The sequence below is a fragment of the Dermochelys coriacea genome, chromosome 13 (genome assembly GCF_009764565.3).
Source record: "Dermochelys coriacea isolate rDerCor1 chromosome 13, rDerCor1.pri.v4, whole genome shotgun sequence".
Lineage (NCBI taxonomy): Eukaryota > Metazoa > Chordata > Testudines > Dermochelyidae > Dermochelys > Dermochelys coriacea.
Genome location: NC_050080.1, coordinates 36,620,313 through 36,645,037, shown reverse-complemented (window position 1 = coordinate 36,645,037; position 24,725 = coordinate 36,620,313). Strand labels below are relative to the sequence as shown.

The 24,725-nt window shown below is 43.8% G+C and overlaps 1 protein-coding gene and 1 pseudogene across 1 annotated transcript; both read right to left on the bottom strand.

Annotated features, from left to right (window-relative positions):
• LOC119841836 overlaps positions 1-24,725 on the bottom strand; it is a 362,869-nt pseudogene that overhangs the window by 5,670 nt on the left and 332,474 nt on the right.
• LOC119841827 (olfactory receptor 1M1) lies at positions 8,839-9,816 on the bottom strand. The gene has a single exon (XM_038369533.1). The coding sequence runs from the start codon at positions 9,814-9,816 to the stop codon at positions 8,839-8,841; it is 978 nt and encodes a 325-aa protein (XP_038225461.1).

Here is a 24,725-nt window from a genome sequence, read left to right as displayed (position 1 = left end):
GGGGATTTTCAGAAGCACCTAAGGCATCAAAAACTAAGCAAAAACTAGAGAATGCTGTTGAAAAATCTGACTAGGCGCCCGATACCTTTTTAAAATCACTCTCAAAATGACCTCAAAAGTAATCACATTAGTTTACATCTCCAAATCAGATGAACAGACATTAACAGACATTAAACTTTAGAAAATGACAAAGGAAGTTTTTATCTCTAAGATGAGTCAACAGTCGGGGGATGAGGGGGGCAGCTTGAATTTCAGACATCACCTTTGCACTCTGGATTCTTGCATCAGGATATGGTCCAACAAGACTATTTTTTATCCTGATTCCTTTAACCTACCTAACTCAGAATCTATATATGAAAGGAGACCCTACCCATAATGCCTAGTTTTACTGCCTTAATTGTATCATTTTGTCCTGCATCCATTCCCACACAATGTTAATGTCTCTTTTGATGCATTGTTCATCCCCTATACGAGAAGGGTAGCAAGTAACATTGGCCCGCGATGGCCACTTGAGATGACAGGGAAGGGAAAGGGACTAGTTCATTTATGTTCGCAGGCGGAATAAACACCAGTGTTCCTTCCATGTGATGAAACTGCTGCTACTTCTCTCCATGGTCGTTACACCCCTCAATGGAGCAGCAACCGACAACACAAAACATGTATCCCTCAGAGGAAAACTAGACACATATTTTGAATCTCAAAGGAAAAGAAATGAAGAGAGGTAAATAAACAAAAAAAAAATAAAAGATGTGAACTTTGAAACTGAAATGTGGTGGGTGAGAGTCCATGGGACCTGACCTGTGCGCCCAATCACAGGTTAGGAGCTTCTCAGTAGTCCCCGCTCCTTTCTGTGCACTGGGGTGTGTGTGTGTGTGTCTCTGTGTGTGTGTGTGTGTGTGTACAGTTTTAACAATCCCCCCATCGGGTACAATTTGAGGTAGACCCAGTCAGTCCTTTCCAGATGCCTGACTGGGCCTTGCTCACCTGCTGAGGGTGAAAGTGATCACCAGGTTTAGGTTCAGGAAGGAATTTTCCGGAGGCCAGACTTTCTCAGGACCCCCTGCTGTTATCATACGGGCACGTCTCAGCTGCTCCTCCTAGATCACAGATGTATGATATATCTAAGGGTGACCAAATAGCAAGTGTGAAAAATTGGGACGGGGTGGGGGGCAATAAGAGCCTCAATATAAGAAAAAGACCCTCAAAATCGGGACTGTCCCTATAAAATCGGGACATCTGGTCAACCCCAATCACAGGGCAGGGGCTTCTTCAGCAAAGCCCCCTCTCTCTGTGCCCCATGGGCACGGGGCTGGACAGCAGTCTCACTCCGGCCATGCGGCCACCCCAGCCCGGGAGTGAGGGGCGGCGCCCACCCGTGGCTTCTGGACCCACAGACAAAGCTCGGGGGGAACCAGTCCCATTTATACTTGCTGGACACAAGGCTCTTGCTCTTGTTGTACAGGAGGCTATGCGACCCCCCTGTTATACACTGAGCAATGAGGGCTCCCCTCCGTGTGGGCAGAGGCGAGACCCTGCGCTCCAGGGACGAGGTAGCTGGTGGACAGACCCCGCCGGAGCGGGGAGTGTCGGCAGGCGCCACTCTGCCTTGGACGGGGGTCATCTCCGCTTGAGCAAGCGAGACTCCCCGCAACCTCCAGGCACCTCTTCCGTCAGTGGACGGTGACCCTGACTCCGGGAGAGACCCCCGGGAGAGCGAGAGAGAGACGGGGTGTCCCTCGGCTGGGCCCCCTGGGGCGAGATTCAGCCCAGCCGCAGCGGGGTGCACAAGGTCAGAGGTGGAGAGGGGAGGGAGGGAGCGAGCCAGGCTGGAGGCCTCCGGGCTCTGCTCCCCTCTCTGCACCAGCCTGAGTCCCCCCACTCAGGCCCTTTCCCGGCGTGTACCCCGCCCACACAACCTTGTGTCACGGCTCCGGGCCAAGCCTTCGCAATGAGGCGAGGGAAAAAGGCAACGCGGCCCCTGCCCGGGCTGCGCGGCGAATCGCCCCGCCCTCCTGGAACTGCCCCCGGGGACACGGCGGGGATCGTGGCCCCTTGAGACTTCCAGAGCCGGGCCCCGTCGCGCTCGCGCCAGGAAGGGGGCCAGAAACACCTGCCTTTAAAGTTCACTCGCCTCTGACCGGCAGCCACAGAGTCTGAAGCGCCCTCGCCACGCTCGGCGGGTCATCGGAGGGCCTCTGATCCCGACGCCCTGTAGCATTTATGTCCGCAAAGCCTGGCCACGGGAGCGCTCTGCTCAGCTGCGGGTCCGCTCCGCCGCCGTCAGCTCGCCAGTGCAGACGTGGCCTGAGGTGTGTTTCCGAGAGACACGGCGGGTCAGGGCATATCTGGAACCGGTCCCTCTGCCATGGGTGAGAGAAACAAACTTCCAGCGGACGCAGAGCCCTTCCACTTTCGTTTCGCCGTTTGAAAAACGACGCCTTTCAAAACCCGTATCATTACCTTCTTTATACGACTTCACTCTCAGCTGTGCATGTGCGTGCTCACACCTACTCCAAATCGCTACAGCTCCACCCCAAATATTTCTTTTTTTCAGATTGTATTAAACTGTCTTTCATTTCAGTAAGAAAACATACACCATTGTGGTTTTGAGTCAATCCTGACTCGATTTAAGGATCCTTTCGTTTCGATTTACCGCTGGGCGGTTGCCTAACTGTACATTTCTTACTGGAACAAACGTGGCTTTCTTTTCAGTAAAAAGAAAAGGAGGACTTGTGGCACCTTAGAGACTAACACATTTATTAGAGCATAGTCTCTAAGGTGCCACAAGTCCTCCTTTTCTTTTTGCGAATACAGACTAACACGGCTGCTACTCTGAAACCTTTCTTTTCAGTGTAATCTTAGCTCAGATTTTCAGTGGCTGCAGTGCTTGGTTTTAGGCTAATTACAATGTCCCTCTAGCGTTTTCGACTCTTACGAACTGCCTGAGAAATTACAAGCAAATACAGCAATGTGTCACAGTTGATTTGTAATGAGTACTTTAAAGAAATGGAGCAATGTAGAATCAGAGACCCTCCGATACCCATCCAAGTGTGATGATGGTGTTTGTGTGTCTGTGGTTCCCCCCCGGGCTTTGTCTGTGGGTCCGGAACCCCGGGCGGGCGCCGCCCCTCACTCCCGGGCTGGGTGGCCCCATGGCCGGAGTGAGACGGCTGTCCAGCCCCGTTCCTGAGGGGTAGAGAGAGGTGAATGGGGAGGGGGCCGGGAAGCTCCTAAAGTGTAACCGGGAGCACAGGTCTCATTGACTCATGCGAGCACATTTCGTTTCCCATTTTATTTTTATTTTTAAATTACACTTTTAAACTTTTTAAAAAAATATTACGAATTTCTCTATTTTTAAGTTACTTTTTTGTATTATTTTATTTTTATTTTTTATTGATTTTAATAGTTTTTGTGTCATATTCTTTTGGTTTATTTTATAATATATGCATACACATTATTATACATTATTTTTTATTTTATATCAATTCTTTTTATTTAATAAAATAAAATTGACATATACACATGGCAAGTTCTGATTTCAATTAACATTATTTTCTGTTATAAAAATGTTCCAAATGGAAATTATTCAATCTGCTTTAATTTCCATTAAAATCTGAATCAATGTGATTACCTAGGTTCTGGATACAGGGTGTGTGAGGCAGTGACCTTGTGATTAAGGTTTAGAGGGATGGATTAGGGGCTGCAGTGTTCTTGGGGGCTGGAGGTTTAGAGGATCAGAGAGCATCCTTTACCTGGACCACCAAATGAGTGGGCCTGAATGCTAGTGAAAATCAGGTTTCTGGTAACTTTTTGTGGTAACTTGTACCTGCTCCCCATCTCCCTTCCCAGCCCCTCTCAGACAGTTCTACCCAACACAAGCAATAGGGTGTAGCTGTCTAGGGTAAAGGACCTAAGGTAATACAGTGGTAGATAAATTAGATTAGATCAATGACAAATAATACCTAGCATTGGAGGACCAAATGCATCAAAAGCTGGGAAAAATTCCAGAGACCAAAACAGTAAGTTTGCTATTTAAATTAAATATGTTAGGGTATTAATATAGAGAGCAAATTTAAGCATATAATTATGAATTACAATTGGAACATTTGCTATCTATTCAATCAGCATCTAGAGCCTGCCAGATTTTTTTTTTTTTAGCAGAAAAAATGACTGTTCAGAGAAGTCCACACAAAAATCCCATATATTTTGGTTTTGGCAACAAAGAACCAAACATTTTTAGCTAAAAACTGCTGAAAACTTAACATTTTCAGCTGAAATTCTCCACAAAAGAAGGAAACAAACAAACAAAAGATCGCTCTCTTTTCCAAGAGGAAGAGAGATGCTAGCGCTGATGATGATGGTCTCCACTACAGCTGGGATTGATGCTGTGGTGATCGAGCCACCGGGGGTCGATTTAGCGGCTCTACTGAAGCCCCACTAAATCAACCGCCGATCGCTCAGACATCGACACCGGTACTCCACCGGCGTGAGTAGGGGCAGGTCTACACTAGGGCAGAGATTGAAGCTCTGAGATTGATCCACCGGGGGTCGATTTAGCAAATCTAGTAAAGACCCGCCAAATCAAGTGCAGATTGCTCTCCAGTCGATCCCTGTACTCTACCCCCGATGAGAAGAGTAAGGTAAGTCGACTGGATATTTTCAAAAAGGAAAGGAGGACTTGTGGCACCTTAGAGACTAACAAATTTATTTGAGCAAAAGCTTTCGTGAGCTACAGCTCACTTCATCGGATGCATGTGGAGTGGATGGGACATCGCACAAAGTAAAACTATTTCCCCATGGTATTTCTCCCCCCCACCCCCCACCCCCCACCGTTCCTCAGACGTTCTTGTCAACTGCTGGAAATGGCCCACCTTGATTATCACCATGAAAGGTTTTCCACCTCCTCCTCCCCCCACCCCCATTCCTGCAGGTAATAGCTCATCTTAAGAGATCACTCTCCTTACAGTGTGTATGATAAAACCCATTGTTTCATGTTCTCTGTGTGTGTATATAAATCTCCCCTCTGTATTTTCCACCGAATGCATCCGATGAAGTGAGCTGTAGCTCACGAAAGCTTATGCTCAAATAAATTTTTTAGTCTCTAAGGTGCCACAAGTACTCCTTTTCTTTTTGCGAATACAGACTAACACGGCTGCTACTCTGAAACCTGGATATTTTCAGTCAACTCCAGCTGCATTATTCACGTAGCTGGAGTAGCGTAGTGTAGGTCAACTTACCGCAGTAGTGTAGACATAGCCTAAGGGGAGTTGACGGGAAAGTTTCTCCCATCAACCCAGGGCAGTGGTAAGTAGATCAACCCTGTGGTAAGTAGATCTAAGCTATGTTGACTTGAGTTATGCTACTAATGTAACTCAAATTGCGTCGCTTGGATGAGCTTTTCCCCCTAGTGCCGATCTGTCCTGAGACTTACCATGAAAAAAGTACCAGGAAAAAGAGTCAGGAAGACTCAGTGAGAATTTATTCTTGAATTCATTTTTTTGGTCAAACCTCGGTGGTAAATATTTTTATGTGTATAGTGCGTTACTGTGTGTGGCAAAGGATGCTCATGTGACACTATTTAGGCTGAGATTGGCAAAGTTGCCTAGTGCTTTTGAGTGCTCATTTCCCGTTCGTTTTAATTCATTCATTTCTTTTTATTTGGGTGGGGGAGGGAAATCAGGTCTTATGAGCTTTGAAAATTTTGGACAGACATCTTCTGTTAGCATTTTATATATATGTATCAATGTCTATATTGATATCAGTATCAATATAGAAATAGATATGTTAATGTTGCCTTCACCATGCAAAGATGGATGAATAGGCAGGACATTGTACATGGCAGGACACTCAAACTCCCAACCCTCCACAGCCTTTCATGTTTTGTTTACCCAGCTACAGATCCGCAGAGAATACTACCTAATCAAAGTTCTTCACTCATAGCAGCGGCAACATTGTTTACCTACTTTTCAGAGGCATAATTGACAACAGATTATCCTAATCACTGGAGAATTAATCTCACTGGCATCAGTGGGTGTGGAAGAGACCCAGAAGCACTCAAAAGATATTAAGCTCCTTGCAAAATTTGGGCACTAGTGTTCATGTACGGATGACTGAAGCAGAGTGATCTACTGAAACATGTTTCAGAGTAGCAGCCGTGTTAGTCTGTATTCGCAAAAACAAAAGGAGTACTTGTGGCACCTTAGAGACTAACAAATTTATTAGAGCATAAGCTCACGAAAGCTTATGCTCTAATAAATTTGTTAGTCTCTAAGGTGCCACAAGTACTCCTTTTCTTTCTACTGAAACATGTGTCTTTTCAAAAAGAACGTCTCTTACAGTATCAAGTTTTGTATAAAGAAATGTGCATTAATTGTATGAAAGATGAATGCTCAAAAAGAAGCAGAGTAACAGAAAGAAAGAAAGAAAGAAAGAAAGAAAGAAAGAAAAAGTAAGGTCAATAAGAGGTAACCCTTTTCTGAAGGAATGAAATGGGCCATGTCTAAGAAACTGTATCAGTTCATCTCTATTTTACTATAGGCTAAATTTTTTCCTTTACACTTCTATGCCTGTTTCTGAAAGCAACCTGTTTCAGAATAGTTTTTCTCAGGGACTTTTTGACCTCCTTGTTTCTCAGGCTGTAGATAACAGGGTTGATCACGGGAGTCAGGACTGTGTAGAAGAGAGGGAATATTTTGTGTAGGACCTTGGGAGTGTTGCTTGTTGGAAACACATAGACAGTAATCATGCTCATGTATAAAATTGTCACCACAGTGAGGTGGGAGGAGCAGGTGGAAAAGGCCTTTTGTCTCCCTGTGGTGGAAGGGATTCTCAGCATGGTGGTGATGATATAAATGTAGGATGTCAGGGTCAGTAGCAAAGGCACAAGTGTCCCAATGGTAGAGACAGGTTTCAGAGTAGCAGCCGTGTTAGTCTGTATTCGCAAAAAGAAAAGGAGTACTTGTGGCACCTTAGAGACTAACAAATTTATTTGAGCAAAAGCTTTCGTGAGCTACAGCTCACTTCATCGGATGCATGTGGAGTGGATGGGACATCACACAAAGTAAAACTATTTCCCCATGGTATTTCTCCCCCCACCCCCCACCCCCCACCGTTCCTCAGACGTTCTTGTCAACTGCTGGAAATGGCCCACCTTGATTATCACCATGAAAGGTTTTCCACCTCCTCCTCCCCCCACCCCCATTCCTGCAGGTAATAGCTCATCTTAAGAGATCACTCTCCTTACAGTGTGTATGATAAAACCCATTGTTTCATGTTCTCTGTGTGTGTATATAAATCTCCCCTCTGTATTTTCCACCGAATGCATCCGATGAAGTGAGCTGTAGCTCACGAAAGCTTATGCTCAAATAAATTTTTTAGTCTCTAAGGTGCCACAAGTACTCCTTTTCTTTTTGCGAATACAGACTAACACGGCTGCTACTCTGAAACCTGGATATTTTCAGTCAACTCCAGCTGCATTATTCACGTAGCTGGAGTAGCGTAGTGTAGGTCAACTTACCGCAGTAGTGTAGACATAGCCTAAGGGGAGTTGACGGGAAAGTTTCTCCCATCAACACAGGGCAGTGGTAAGTAGATCAACCCTGTGGTAAGTAGATCTAAGCTATGTTGACTTGAGTTATGCTACTAATGTAACTCAAATTGCATCGCTTGGATGAGCTTTTCCCCCTAGTGCCGATCTGCCCTGAGACTTACCATGAAAAAAGTACCAGGAAAAAGAGTCAGGAAGACTCAGTGAGAATTTATTCTTGAATTCATTTTTTTGGTCAAACCTTGGTGGTTAATATTTTTATGTGTATAGTGCGTTACTGTGTGTGGCAAAGGATGCTCATGTGACACTATTTAGGCTGAGATTGGCAAAGTTGCCTAGTGCTTTTGAGTGCTCATTTCCCGTTCGTTTTAATTCATTCATTTCTTTTTATTTGGGTGGGGGAGGGAAATCAGGTCTTATGAGCTTTGAAAATTTTGGACAGACATCTTCTGTTAGCATTTTATATATATGTATCAACGTCTATATTGATATCAGTATCAATATAGAAATAGATATGTTAATGTTGCCTTCAGCATGCAAAGATGGATGAATAGGCAGGACATTTTACATGGCAGGACACTAAGACTCCCAACCCTCCACAAAAAGAAAAGGAGTACTTGTGGCACCTTAGAGACTAACAAATTTATTAGAGCATAAGCTTTCGTGAGCTACAGCTCACTGAAGTGAGCTGTAGCTCACGAAAGCTTATGCTCTAATAAATTTGTTAGTCTCTAAGGTGCCACAAGTACTCCTTTTCTTTTTGCGAATACAGACTAACACGGCTGCTACTCTGAAACCAACCCTCCACAGATTTTCATGTTTTGTTTACCCAGCTACAGATCTGCAGAGAATACTACCTAATCAAAGTTCTTCACTCACAGCAGTGGCAACATTGTTTACCTACTTTTCAGAGGCATAATTGACAACAGATTATCTTAATCACTGGAGAATTAATGTCACTGGCATCAGTGGGTGTGGAAGAGACCCAGAAGCACTCAAAAGATATTAAGCTCCTTGCAAAATTTGGGCACTGGTGTTCATGTACAGATGACTGAAGCAGAGTGATCTATTGAAACATGTGTCTTTTCAAAAAGAACGTCTCTTACAGTATCAAGTTTTGTATAAAGAAATGTGCATTAATTGTATGAAAGATGAATGCTCAAAAAGTAGCAGAGTAACAGAAAGAAAGAAAGAAAGAAAAAGTAAGGTCAATAAGAGGTAACCCTTTTCTGAAGGAATGAAATGGGCCATGTCTAAGAAACTGTATCAGTTCATCTCTATTTTACTATAGGCTAAAATTTTTCCTTTACACTTCTATGCCTGTTTCTGAAAGCAACCCGTTTCAGAATAGTTTTTCTCAGGGACTTTTTGACCTCCTTGTTTCTCTGGCTGTAGATAACAGGGTTGATCACGGGAGTCAGGACTGTGTAGAAGAGAGGGAATATTTTGTGTAGGACCTTGGGAGTGTTGCTTGTTGGAAACACATAGACAGTAATCATGCTCATGTATAAAATTGTCACCACAGTGAGGTAGGAGGAGCAGGTGGAAAAGGCCTTTTGTCTCCCTGTGGTGGAAGGGATTCTCAGAATGGCGGTGATGATATAAATGTAGGATGTCAGGGTCAGTAGCAAAGGCACAAGTGTCCCAATGGTAGAGACAGTAAATGTCGCCAGTTGCAGAGTCTGGGTATCACCACAAGACAGCTTTATCATGGGTGAAAAATCACAAAAGAAATGGTCAATTTCTTTAGAACCACAAAATGTTAACGGGAACAAGAAATAATTTAGTGTGCCATTGACCAGAAAACTATATACCCAGGACCCTGCCACTAGCTGGAAACAAACCCTCCCATTCATCGGAGCAGCATAGCAGAGTGGATTGCATATTGCTAAATACTGATCGTAAGACATTGCCGCGACCAGCAGATTTTCTGTTGTTGCTATGATAGCAAAAAAATATGTTTGCACAAGCCAGCACTTAACAGAAATGGTTCCATCTCCAGTCAGGAGACTGGCCAGCAGCCTGGGAAGGATGGTGGAGGTGTAGCAGATCTCCAAGCAGGCCAAATTCCCCAGGAAGAAGTACATGGGGGTGTGAAGGTGCTGATCAGCCACAACTAGGATAATGATGAGGATGTTCCCAACCATAATCACAATGTAGATCACTAGAAACAGAAGGAAGAGAAGGGTCTGCAGTTCGGGGGCATTCCCAAATCCTAAGAGGATGAATTCCATGATCAGGTTTTCATTTCTTCCTTCTGCTTTCTCCATAATATTTATCTAGAAACACAAAACCATTATATCTTGATGGAGTACACGCCGTGAGGTTGTGCTGTCAGTTACATGGCAGAAAGCTGGAGTAGATAATCTCATGCCACTGCATCTCTCCACTGGAAAAATGAAGTTGTCAATAAACAGAGGAAGACTCATATCATTAAGAAGATGAACTTCCAATATAGGCGAACCAAAAGCATGGAACCCTATTGTACTACAGAAATGTCCCATCTAAGTCCCATAAGCTCTCTTGAACTCTAAATAGAGACTTTTGAGTTCGGATTTTGAAGTATCTTTATCACATCAGTGTCACATCAACAAATCTAGAAGATATGACAAAAAAAATCAATAGATTGGAAATGAAAGATGTTTAGAGTTCAACCGCGGGTACGTCTCCCCTGCAGCTGGGAGGTGTAATTCCCAGCTTGGATAGACACACATGGATTAGCTTTGATCAAGCTAGCAGGAGAAAATGAGCAGTGAGAACATGGCACTAGAGACCACGGCTTGGGATAACCACCGGTGTACGTACCTGGGATCTCAGAGGGGATTGTGCTCGGACAGCTAGGCTGTTCCGCTGAGGCTACACTGCTATTTTTAGCACAATAGCTCAATCAAAGCTAGTGTGTGTAGGTCTACCAGAGCAGGGAATTACATTGCCCAGATGTAGTATAGATAAACCTCGTAAGACACAAACTGAAACACCAAAGAGGTTGTGGTTTGTATGAAGGTCTATCCAGCTGTCCTCTAGCACAGTAGATTCAAAGAAAAATTTGCACCATTTGATAGATGGAGCTGAGAAACAGACAAAGACACACAAAAAAAACCCCTAAACACACATCACAGGCTGTTTCCTGATCTCAGTTACACCAGGGTAAATTGCATCAGCTTCATATGGATTTACATAAGTGCAACTGAGATCAGAATCCAACCCCATATAAAGAAATGTAAGGGAAATAAAAATGAAAACTCATCAAGAGAGAAATTAGAGAGTCATTTTTATCCAGAAGGAAGAATGTGCCTGTAGAAAAATAAAAAGCTGGAGAATTACAGAGATATATAGACAGAATGAAATGAATATATGGAGAGAGAGAGAGAGAGAGAGAGAGGCTGTTTATTTCTCCAAATTTTATGAGCAATAAAATACATATATCATAGAATCATAGAATCATAGAATATCAGGGTTGGAAGGGACCCCAGAAGGTCATCTAGTCCAACCCCCTGCTCAAAGCAGGACCAAGTCCCAGTTAAATCATCCCAGCCAGGGCTTTGTCAAGCCTGACCTTAAAAACCTCTAAGGAAGGAGATTCTACCACCTCCCTAGGTAACGCATTCCAGTGTTTCACCACCCTCTTAGTGAAAAAGTTTTTCCTAATATCCAATCTAAACCTCCCCCATTGCAACTTGAACCTCCCCCATTGCAACTTGATATCTTTATATGTTTAAAGAGAAGTAGTAGATCCTTGCTATTAAAGCAAAGGTATCAGAAACAATAACTCTGAAATCTCTTCCTGTTTTTTCTCCTACACGCTTAGAATAATAGAATCATAGAAGATTAGGGTCATTAGGGATGACCTCAGGAGGTAATCTAGTCCAACCCCCTGCTCAAAGCAGGACCAACCCCAACTAAATCACCCCAGCCAGGGTGTTCTAAAGCTGGGCCTTAAAAACCTCTAAGGATGGAGATTCCACCACCTCCCTAGGTAACCCATTCCAGTGCTTCTACACTGTCCTAGTGAAATAGTGTTTCCTAATATCCAACCTAGACCTCCCCCACTGCAATTTGAGACCATTGCTCCTTGTTCTGTCATCTGCCACCACTGAGAACAGCCAAGCTCCATCCTCTTTGGAACCCCCCTTCAGGTAGTTGAAGGCTGCTATCAAATCCAAATCCCCCCTCACTTGTCTCTTCTGCAGACTAAACAAGCCCAGTTCCTTCAGCCTTTCCTCATAAAGTCATGTGCCCCAGCCCCCTGATCATTTCGTTGCCCTCTTCTGGACTCTCTCCAATTTATCCACATCCTTTCTGTAGTGGGGGGCCCAAAACTGGATGCAATACTCCAAATGTGGCCTTCTTGGTATATTGTAATATATCAATTCTTAATATATCCTAGCTTCTGATCTCTTCATCCACTGATTTATGATGCACCCATATAAACTATGTCGACACCAGGAGTGGCAATGGTACATTGACCTTGGTACATGACAGAAAAATGGAAATGCAGAAAAACAAACATGCACAGAGAAGCGAGACTATATTTTTGTTTCAAAATATTAACAAGCAATAAGACTCATGTGGTGAAAAATAAAATACACACAAAAGGAGCCAATAAACTAGAAAAATTCCTGGAGGATAGATCCATCAATGGCTATTAGCCAGGATGGACAGAGATAGTGTCCCTAGTTTCTTTTTGCCAAAAGCTGGAAATAGGTGAAAGGGATTGGGTCACTTGATGATCAACTGTTCTGTTCATTCCCTGTGAAGCACCTGGCATTGGCCACTGTTGGAAGACAGGATATTGGGTTAGATGGACCTTTGGTCTAACCCAGCATGGCCATTTTTATGTTCTAAATCTGAGAGCCATTCATTGCTCTTTCTTAGGCATGTTTTGCGATAACTCATCTCCCTTCATTTACTTTCCTCCTGGGTTGAACAAGGATTCCTATTCTTTCTTATATGCGGGGTACCCGAGCAGGTATTTTTCTTTTCTAAATCAGATTCTTTCATTTTTACTGTACTGCTTTACCTTTCACACTGATGATCTATTGACAACTGCACCCTAACCCTAACCCTAACCCTAGCCCTAACCCTAACCCTAAGCCTAACCCTAACCCTTACCCTTACCCTTACCCTTACCCTAATGCTAACCCTAACCCTAACCTAACCCTTACCCTTACTCTTACCCTTACCCTAACCCTAACCCTAACCCTAACCCTAACCCTTCCTTCAGATTTTCTGAGATAAGATTGTAGTCTGTGCACTTCCTTTTCCATTCTCTTCTACTATTGATACACTTCAATTATCTCAGGTTTCAGAGTAGCAGCCATGTTAGTCTGTATTCGCAAAAAAGAAAAGGAGTACTTGTGGCACCTTAGAGACTAACAAATTTATTTGAGCATAAGCTTTTGTGAGCTACAGCTCACTTCATCGGATGCAATTATCTCAGTAAACTGAGCTTTGGGTTCCTATCTGGATGCCGGATCTTATAGTGCTTCTTGGTGTATTTTGTTATTATTCCCTTTCACAGCAATTAATGTCTCTCCTGGTTGGTAATTTCTCTTTCCTATGACATGATGTAATCTTCCCTTATATTTCTGCTGCTAGGAATTTGAAATTATTACATAGAGGAAAGTTAATATTTGTTTTTGGAAAGGAAAAACAACGGTACAAGGACAAATTTATTACTAACCTCAAAGGGGAAGTCATGGAAAACAAGTGATTCCAAAGGGAAAATAATGGTGACAGGAGAACTGTTGACCTAAAAGACAAAGCATTAGAAAAAAAGGGAATATCTCATTTCAAAGGAAATTAATGCAGACAGAACTTTTGATCTCAATGGAAATCTGTGTTCATCTTATATATTAGATGAGTAGATCTGCTAGAATAATAGGAAAAAAAAGGAACCAATATCAATTCATTTTTACAGGAAGAAGAAAATTAAATGCTCCCAAGTGAAAAAAAATTCTTGGATAAAGCTCCCAGGTCAGTCTGATCTCTGGACCTGGAACTCCAAATAGCAGTGCAAGAAGACTCCTAAGCTGCCACCTGAACAAAGTTTTTATTCGTTGTTGGTATTGGCTGTGGTTTTTGTAGGAATCTAAGGGAGCTAGGTACCCAACTGCCTTTGAATGTCAAAGGGAGTTAGGCACTTAACTTTTCTATGCTGTTTTGAAAGCCACTTTGATGCCTGATGGCCTAACTTGCACCCATCCTTCTGGTCTTTGCTGAAAGAGCGAGGGGCTCCTTCTCCCACAGTGTGAGGGAATATACTGTGGATGTGGGATGGGAAAGGTGGAGGTGGATTACTGTACTATAAAACATTAATGTATCCCTTATCAGACATGGAAAAAATAACTGTTGCCTTTGCCCCTTACAGGGCTTGACATAAAACCCTTTGTAGTAAATGACAGAGGCCTTGGTTACACTACCACTTTACAGCGCTGCAACTTTCTCACTCAGAGGTGTGAAAAAACAGTGTTGATAATTGTGCCATTCTATACTTTGGGGGAACATAGTGTAATCCCCATATTCCTCATTTTCATATAATTGTGATCTTACTTATAAAGCATGCCTTGTAAAGTATAAGGGGAAAGGTTATGATCTGATGAAAGTCATTTCTCTTTCCGTATATGTATATATTAATGAACATGAAGTTACAAGAATTGCAATGTATAGTTGTCACTAAAACATGCAAATTGAAGAATCAGCCAGATAGTAGCTCCCCAGAGGCAACAACAAGGAAAGTAACCAATGCCCGGGCGGGGTGTCAAGCAACCCATCAATAGCCATTGGGAGCTACAATACAATGACTCACCTGCATGAGGCCACACCAGGGAATAGCTCAACTTTGCTGGGTGACTCAGCAATGCCCCCAGATATGCCTGGACTTGTGATTTCCAAGCACATGGACTGGGGGTATACAACAGATAAAGTGGACACATACTGGGCCCTTCTCCTGCCCCCACCTATGCTGCAAGCAACCAAGACACTCAGAAGAAGACATAAGAACATAAAGACATAAGAATGGCCATACTGGGTCAGGCCAAAGGTCCATCCAGCCCAGTGTCCTGTCTACCAACAGTGGCCAATGCCAGGTGCCCCAGAGGGAGTGAACCTAGCAGGTAATGATCAAATGACCTCTCTCCTGCCATCCATCTCCACCCTCTGACAAACAGAGGCTAAGGACACCATTTCTTACCCATCCTGGCTAATAGCCATTAATGGACTTAACTTCCATGAATTTATTCAGTTCTCTTTTAAACCCTGTTATAGTCCTAACCTTCACAACCTCCTCAGGCAAGGAGTTCCACAGGTTGACTGTGTGCTGTGTGAAGAAGAACTTCCTTTTATTTGTTTTAAACCTGCTACCCATTAATTTAATTTGGTGGCCCCTTGTTCTTATATTATGGGAACAAGTAAATAAATTTTCCTTATTCACTTTCTCCACACCACTCATGATTTTATATACCTCTATCATATCCCCCCTTAGTCTCCTCTTTTCCAAGCTGAAAAGTCCTACCCTCTTTAATCTCTCCTCATATGGGACCCGTTCCAAACCCCTAATCATTTTAGTTGCCCTTCTCTGAACCTTTTCTAATGCCAGTATATCTTTTTTGAGATGAGGAGACCACATCTGTACCCAGTATTCAAGATGTAGGCGTACCATGGATTTATATAAGGGCAATAAGATATTCTCCGTCTTATTCTCTATTCTTTTTCTAATGATTCTTAACATCCCGTTTGCTTTTTTGATGCCTCTACACACTGCACGGACATCTTCAGAGAACTATCCATGATGACTCCAAGATCTCTTTCCTGATTAGTTGTAGCTAAATTCACCCCATCATATTGTATATATAGTTGGGGTTATTTTTTCCAATGTGCATTACTTTACATTTATCCACATTACATTTCATTTGCCATTTTGTTGCCCAGTCATTTAGTTTTGTGAGATCTTTTTGAAGTTCTTCACAGTCTGCTTTGGTCTTAACTATCTTGAGCAGTTTATTATCATCTGCAAACTTTGCCACCTCACTGTTTGCCCCTTTCTCGAGATCATTTCTGAATAAGTTGAACAGGATTGGTCCTAGGACTGACCCTTGGGGAAGACCACTAGTTACCCCTCTCCTTTCTGAGAATTTACCATTTATTCCCACCCTTTGTTCCCTGTCTTTTAACCAGTTCTCAATCCATGAAAGGATCTTCCCTCTTATCCCATGACACAGGAGATTGGGCCAGGTTTAAGGAACAAACCTGTATATGAAGGTATCATAAATATAAAGGGAAGGCTAACCACCTTTAAATCCCTCCTGGCCAGAGGAAAACCCCTTTCACCTGTAAAGGGTTAAGAAGCTAAAGATAACCTCGCTGGCACCTGACCAAAATGACCAGTGAGGAGACAAGATACTTTCAAAGCTGGAGGGGCGGGGAACAAAGGGTTCTCTCTGTCTGTGTGTTGCCTTTGCCGGGACCAGAGCAGTAATGCAGGTCAGAACTGCTGTAAAAAATCAGTGAGCAATCTAGTTAGATATACATTAGATTCTGTTTTGTTTAAATGGCTGATAAAATACGTTGTACTGAATGGAATGTATATTCCTGTTTTTGTGTCTTTTTGTAACTTAAGGTTTTGCCTAGAGGGATTCTCTATGTTTTGAATCTGATTACCCTGTAAGATATTTACCATCCTGATTTTACAGAGGTGATTCTTTTACTTTTTCTTCAATTAAAATTCTTCTTTTAAGAACCTGATTGCTTTTTCCTTGTTCTTAAGATTCACAGGTTTGGGTCTGTGTTCACCTATGCAAATTGGTGAGGATTTTCTTCAAGCCTTCCCCAAGAAGGGGGGTGTACAGGTTGGGGGGATTTTGGGAGGAAAGACGTTTCCAATCGGGCTCTTTCCCTGTTATATGTGTTAGACGCTTGGTGGTGGCAGCAATAAAGTCCAGGGACGAAAGGTAAAATAGTTTGTACTTTGGGGAAGTTTTAACCTAAGCTGGTAAAAATAAGCTTAGGAGGTTTTTCATGCAGGTCCCCTCATCTGTATCCTGGAGTTCAGAGTGGGGAAGGAACCTTGACAGAAGGACTGTAATATTCTGTGGGGTGAGAAAAACTGCTTAATTTAGTTGCTGCCCAGTGTAGTAGATTTGAGAGTTTAGACTGTGTGCTTATATTTTATTTCTTTTGGTAACTAACTCTAATTTTTGTCTATCACTTAATATCACTGAAAATCAACCTTTTATAGTCAATAAATTTTGTTAATTGTTTATCTTTACCAGTGAGTTTTTATGAAGTGTGGGGCATTGATGAAGTGGTGAACCAATTAATAAATGTGCACTGCCCATCTTGAGCAGTATAAGATGATATATTCCTGGGATGCAGTGTTGGGAGCTGGGGGGATTTGGCTCTGGTGCCTTTCTCTGTGAGATACAAGTGGCTCTGGGAGCATTTATGTAATCTAGCTGGGTGTGGGGCTCCACATGCAGTTGTGCTGAGTGATCACAGCACCTGAAGGGGATTGCTCTTGATCACTAGCAAGGCATTGTGAGAGACAGCCAGGCTAGAGAGAATTCAGGGGGCACAGTGGTCCCACAGTTCGAGGCTGCACCCCAGGGGGATCCCATCACAACAATACACCAGCGCTGGTAGCTACTCCCTTTGTGGGGATGGTTTTTTTACAGTGCTGCAGGAGCTCTCTCCCAGCATCGGTGCCATGACTACACAGCCACATTAAAGTGCTGCCACGATAGCGCTGCCACGGCAGAGCTTTAACATAACTAGTGAAGACTTGCCCTGAGAGACTTTCCCTTAGCTACAAATAACTTTGGACCTGGCTCTTTATTATAAGATGCAAGATGTTGGTGCATATGAGCCATAGTGAGATAAAGAATGGTTTGGCCTCTATTTTGTATCTACTAACAGGATGACAACTTATACAGTAGGAGGCTGGTTCGTGATGGGAAGTTGTCTCATGGGGCGGTATTGATCTGATGACATGCACAAACCAGTCCAACTGATACCATTTGCTCTTTTATTATATTGCAACCAATACAACGTTATTTAGTGTTTATTTATCATATAGTAAATTGCTTCACCCACTTTGGTTCATTAAAAGAGACCAAGTAATCAATTTCAGTCAAGTTTATTGCTATAAACCAGTAATAATATATTACAGGAAAAAGGTTCTGTATGATACCAATCTCCAGGAAGCCATCTCATGTTGTCATGTTACATTCACCTTACGCAGATGGTGAGCCCCCAAATTTATACTGCTATGCTTATCTCTTTATACCTGTCCTGTTTACAAGTAAAAGTGTTCATCATTTGAAACTAATCAGAGTTTTATACCTTGTTTTTCTGGTACCATGCTGTACCTCTTATCTCCTTGGTCTGAACAGATGCATTTCAAGTGGAAGAGGATGTGGAAAAAGCTAATGTACTCAATGCTTTTTTTGCCTCTGTTTTCACTAACAAGGTCAGCTCCCAGACTGCTGTGCTGGGCATCACAAAATGGGGAAGAGATGGCCAGCCCTCTGTAGAGATAGAGGTGGTTAGGGACTATTTAGAAAAGCTGGACGTGCACAAGTCCATGGGGCCGGACGAATTGCATCCGAGAGTGTTGAGGGAATTGGCGGCTGTGATTGCAGAGCCCTTGGCCATTATCTTTGAAAACTCGTGGCGAACGGGGGAAGTCCTGGATGACTGGAAAAAGGCTAATGTAGTGCCCATCTTTAAAAAAGGGAAGAAGGAGGATCCTGGGAACTACAGGCCGGTCAGCCTCACCTCAGTCCCTGGAAAAATCATGGAGCAGGTCCTCAAAGAATCAATCCTGAAGCACTTAGAGGAGAGGAAAGTGATCAGGAACAGTCAGCATGGATTCACCAAGGGAAGGTCATGCCTGACTAATCTAATCGCCTTTTATGATGAGATTACTGGTTCTGTGGATGAAGGGAAAGCAGTGGATGTATTGTTTCTTGACTTTAGCAAAGCTTTTGACACGGTCTCCCACAGCATTCTTGTCAGCAAGTTAAGGAAGTATGGGCTGGATGAATGCACTATAAGGTGGGTAGAAAGCTGGCTAGATTGTCGGGCTCAACGGGTAGTGATCAATGGCTCCATGTCTAGTTGGCAGCCGGTGTCAAGTGGAGTGCCCCAGGGGTCGGTCCTGGGGCCCGTTTGTTCAATATCTTCATAAATGATCTGGAGGATGGTGTGGATTGCACTCTCAGCAAATTTGCGGATGATACTAAACTGGGAGGAGTGGTAGATACGCTGGAGGGGAGGGATAGGATACAGAAGGACCTAGACAAATTGGAAGATTGGGCCAAAAGAAATCTAATGAGGTTCAATAAGGATAAGTGCAGGGTCCTGCACTTAGGATGGAAGAATCCAATGCACCGCTACAGACTAGGGACCGAATGGCTCGGCAGCAGTTCTGCGGAAAAGGACCTAGGGGTGACAGTGGACGAGAAGCTGGATATGAGTCAGCAGTGTGCCCTTGTTGCCAAGAAGGCCAATGGCATTTTGGGATGTATAAGTAGGGGCATAGCGAGCAGATCGAGGGACGTGATCGTTCCCCTCTATTCGACACTGGTGAGGCCTCATCTGGAGTACTGTGTCCAGTTTTGGGCCCCACACTACAAGAAGGATGTGGATAAATTGGAAAGAGTACAGCGAAGGGCAACAAAAATGATTAGGGGTCTAGAGCACATGACTTACGAGGAGAGGCTGAGGGAGCTGGAATTGTTTAGTCTGCAGAAGAGAAGAATGAGGGGGGATTTGATAGCTGCTTTCAACTACCTGAAAGGGGGTTTCAAAGAGGATGGCTCTAGACTGTTCTCAATGGTAGCAGATGACAGAACGAGGAGTAATGGTCTCAAGTTGCAATGGGGGAGGTTTAGATTGGATATTAGGAAAAACTTTTTCACTAAGAGGGTGGTGAAACACTGGAATGCGTTACCTAGGGAGGTGGTAGAATCTCCTTCCTTAGAGGTTTTCAAGGTCAGGCTTGACAAAGCCCTGGCTAGGATGATTTAACTGGGACTTGGTCCTGCTTTGAGCAGGGGGTTGGACTAGATGACCTTCTGGGGTCCCTTCCAACCCTGATATTCTATGATTCTATGATTCTATGATTCTAAGTACCAAAGGGCATGAAAGCACCTGCTAGGCCTCTACTAGGGCAGTACAATCATATGTTTTATCCTCTTTGGGTTATTCCAGTACAGGCCTGTGAAAACAATTTCCTACCTGTTGCTATAATAAAATAATCATATATCCTGATTTGTACAACTATTCAATCTACTTCAGCCAAAGCTGACTTAAGATAATGCAAGGAGTTGTGGGATGCTTATCATAAGGGAATAGGAGTAGAGTTAAGGTGTAGGCCAATTTAAGCTATATACTGTTATACTATTTGTGCCTAATATACACTAATGTACAGATGGTGTGTATAATACATATTTTTCCTAAATCATCAAAGTGTCAGTTGGTGTGGTACTCATAAGCCATGTATGGCCAGGGCTTTAGAGATATTAGGTGCCTGACGATTAGAACTGAGCAAAAAATTAATTTTTTTTGTTCAGTGGCTAAATAAAAAAATCCAGGAAAAAAATGGTTCATTTGGAACTAAGACGGGGCATTCGCCAGACTGCTGTCCCAGTTCTCTAGACATGTGTGCATTAAGCTTTTCTGGATCTCGGCATGCTGCAGTATGGTTTCTCCTTTCTAACCCTTCATGGAAATGAATGATGTGGCCCAGTTGCCTTATGCCCCCAGGACCAGTGCTGATGCCCCAGATCCCCTAGTAGATCAAGCACACCCCATCCCAGAACTCGACCCATGTAGCAGCTCTGAGTTTATAGATACCTCCAGGGGCAGGTGACAGGTGAAGCAAAGCGGTGCACAGGCTTTGCAAAAGTCTCTAAACACAATTATTCTTTATTTACATTGCATGAGAAATACACTGTGGTGGAGGAAACAATAGAACACTTACATGCATTTCCCTGCCTCAGTTTCCTCACCCATCTGAGACATTCTTAGAGCTTGGGCAGGAATCCTTTAGGGTACCCAGGATTCCCATTCCTGCAGTTCATGGCTCCTTCTCTGAATCATGGAATCTCTCTCTCTGACCCCTGCAGTCAGTGTCATTCTACTTTCTTTCTTAAATAACTGGTGAGAGACTCTCTCTTTTATAAAAAGAAAAGGAGTACTTGTGCCCCTACTCTACTTGCGCTACATTGATGACATCTTCATCATCTGGACCCATGGAAAAGAAGCTCTTGAGGAATTCCACCATGATTTCAACAATTTCCATCCCACCATCAACCTCAGCCTGGACCAGTCCACACAAGAGATCCACTTCCTGGACACTACGGTGCTAATAAGCGATGGTCACATAAACACCACCCTATATCGGAAACCTACTGACCGCTATTCCTACCTACATGCCTCTAGCTTTCATCCAGATCATACCACTCGATCCATTGTCTACAGCCAAGCGCTACGATATAACCGCATTTGCTCCAACCCCTCAGACAGAGACAAACACCTACAAGATCTCTATCATGCATTCCTACAACTACAGTACCCACCTGCTGAAGTGAAGAAACAGATTGACAGAGCCAGAAGAGTACCCAGAAGTCACCTACTACAGGACAGGCCCAACAAAGAAAACAACAGAACGCCACTAGCCATCACCTTCAGCCCCCAACTCAAACCCCTCCAACGCATCATCAAGGATCTACAACCTATCCTGAAGGACGAGCCATCGCTCTCTCAGATCTTGGGAGACAGACCAGTCCTTGCTTACAGACAGCCCCCCAATCTGAAGCAAATACTCACCAGCAACCACACACCACACAACAGAACCACTAACCCAGGAACCTATCCTTGCAACAAAGCCCGTTGCCAACTCTGTCCACATATCTATTCAGGGGATACCATCATAGGGCCTAATCACATCAGCCACACCATCAGAGGCTCGTTCACCTGTGCATCTACCAATGTGACATATGCCATCATGTGCCAGCAATGCCCCTCTGCCATGTACATTGGCCAAACTGGACAGTCTCTACGTAAAAGAATGAATGGACACAAATCAGACGTCAAGAATTATAACATTCAAAAACCAGTTGGAGAACACTTCAATCTCTCTGGTCACTCGATCACAGACCTAAGAGTGGCTATACTTCAACAAAAAAGCTTCAAAAACAGACTCCAACGAGAGACTGCTGAATTGGAATTAATTTGCAAACTGGATACAATTAACTTAGGCTTGAATAGAGACTGGGAATGGATGAGTCATTACACAAAGTAAAACTATTTCCCCATGGTATTTCTCCCTCCCACCCCACCCCCCACTGTTCCTCTGATATTCTTGTTAACTGCTGGAATTAGCCTACCTGCTTGTCACCATGAAAGGTTTTCCTCCTTCCCCCCCCTGCTGTTGGTGATGGCTTATCTTAAGTGATCACTCTCCTTACAGTGTGTATGATAAACCCATTGTTTCATGTTCTCTGTGTGTGTGTATATAAATCTCTCCTCTGTTTTTTCCACCAAATGCATCCGATGAAGTGAGCTGTAGCTCACGAAAGCTTATGCTCTAATAAATTTGTTAGTCTCTAAGGTGCCACAAGTACTCCTTTTCTTTTTGCGAATACAGACTAACACGGCTGCTACTCTGAAACCTGTGATTATGAAAGGCACTGAATTTAGCCGTATAGAGTGGAAATCTGTCAACTTCATGAAAAAACTCGCACAGATACAGACAGACATCATCTTCCTCTCCAAATGCAAACAGATGGACATCATACCGAAAGGACTGAAGGTAAAAAATCCATTACAATCTACATACCACACAGACTATGCTGACAGCTTGTGCCACACACTCTCAAGGAAACTGCGGAACCACCTGATCAACATCCTCTACAGCAAACAGGGAAAGATTAAGAATGAGCTCTCAAAACTGGATACTCTCATAAAGAACCAACCTTCCACACAAACTTCCTCGTGGCTGGACTTTACAAAAACTAGACAAGCCATTTACAAAACACACTTTGATTCTCTACAAAAGAAAAAGGACACTAAGCTATCTAAACTACTATATGCCACAAGGGGCCACAACAATGGTTCCCGTAACCCACCCAGCAATATTGTTAATCTATCCAACTATACTCTTAGCCCAGCGGAAGAATCTGTCCTATCTCGGGGCCTCTCCTTTTGCCCCTCCACCCCCACGAACATGATACAGTTCTGTGGTGACCTAGAATCCTATTTTCGACGTCTCAGACTCAAGGAATATTTCCAACACACCTCTGACCAACATATTAACCCACAGAGACCTTCCTGCCAACACTACAAAAAGAAGGATTCTAGGTGGACTCCTCCTGAAGGTCGAAACAGCAGCCTGGATTTCTACATAGAGTGCTTCCGCCGACGTGCACGAGCTGAAATTGTGGAAAAGCAGCATCGCTTACCCCATAACCTCAGCCATGCAGAACACAGTGCCATCCACAGCCTCAGAAACAACTCTGACATCATAATCAAAAAGGCTGACAAAGGAGGTGCTGTCGTCATCATGAATAGGTCAGAGTATGAACAAGAGGCTACTAGGCAGCTCTCCAACACCACTTTCTACAAGCCATTACCCTCTGATCCCACTGAGAGTTACCAAAAGAAACTACAGCATTTGCTCAAGAAACTCCCTGAAAAAGCACAAGAACAAATCCGCACAGACACACCCCTGGAGCCAGGACCTGGGGTATTCTATCTGCTACCCAAGATCCATAAACCTGGAAATCCTGGACGCCCCATCATCTCAGGCATTGGCACCCTGACAGCAGGATTGTCTGGCTATGTAGACTCCCTCCTCAGGCCCTTCGTTACCAGCACTCCCAGCTATCTTCGAGACACCACCGATTTCCTGAGGAAACTACAGTCCATTGGTGATCTTCCTAAAAACACCATCCTAGCCACTATGGATGTAGAAGCCCTCTACACCAACATTCCACACAAAGATGGACTACAAGCCGTCAGGAACAGTATCCCCGATACTGTCACGGCTAACCTGGTGGCAGAACTTTGTGACTTTGTCCTGACCCATAACTATTTCACATTTGGTGACAATGTATACCTTCAAATCAGCGGCACTGCGATGGGTACCCGCATGGCCCCACAGTATGCCAACATTTTTATGGCTGACTTAGAACAACGCTTCCTCAGCTCTCGTTCCCTAATGCCCCTACTCTACTTGCGCTACATTGATGACATCTTCATCATCTGGACCCATGGAAAAGAAGCTCTTGAGGAATTCCACCATGATTTCAACAATTTCCATCCCACCATCAACCTCAGCCTGGACCAGTCCACACAAGAGATCCACTTCCTGGACACTACGGTGCTAATAAGCGATGGTCACATAAACACCACCCTATATCGGAAACCTACTGACCGCTATTCCTACCTACATGCCTCTAGCTTTCATCCAGATCATACCACTCGATCCATTGTCTACAGCCAAGCGCTACGATATAACCGCATTTGCTCCAACCCCTCAGACAGAGACAAACACCTACAAGATCTCTATCATGCATTCCTACAACTACAGTACCCACCTGCTGAAGTGAAGAAACAGATTGACAGAGCCAGAAGAGTACCCAGAAGTCACCTACTACAGGACAGGCCCAACAAAGAAAACAACAGAACGCCACTAGCCATCACCTTCAGCCCCCAACTAAAACCCCTCCAACGCATCATCAAGGATCTACAACCTATCCTGAAGGACGAGCCATCGCTCTCTCAGATCTTGGGAGACAGACCAGTCCTTGCTTACAGACAGCCCCCCAATCTGAAGCAAATACTCACCAGCAACCACACACCACACAACAGAACCAGTAACCCAGGAACCTATCCTTGCAACAAAGCCCGTTGCCAACTCTGTCCACATATCTATTCAGGGGATACCATCATAGGGCCTAATCACATCAGCCACACCATCAGAGGCTCGTTCACCTGTGCATCTACCAATGTGATATATGCCATCATGTGCCAGCAATGCCCCTCTGCCATGTACATTGGCCAAACTGGACAGTCTCTACGTAAAAGAATGAATGGACACAAATCAGACGTCAAGAATTATAACATTCAAAAACCAGTTGGAGAACACTTCAATCTCTCTGGTCACTCGATCACA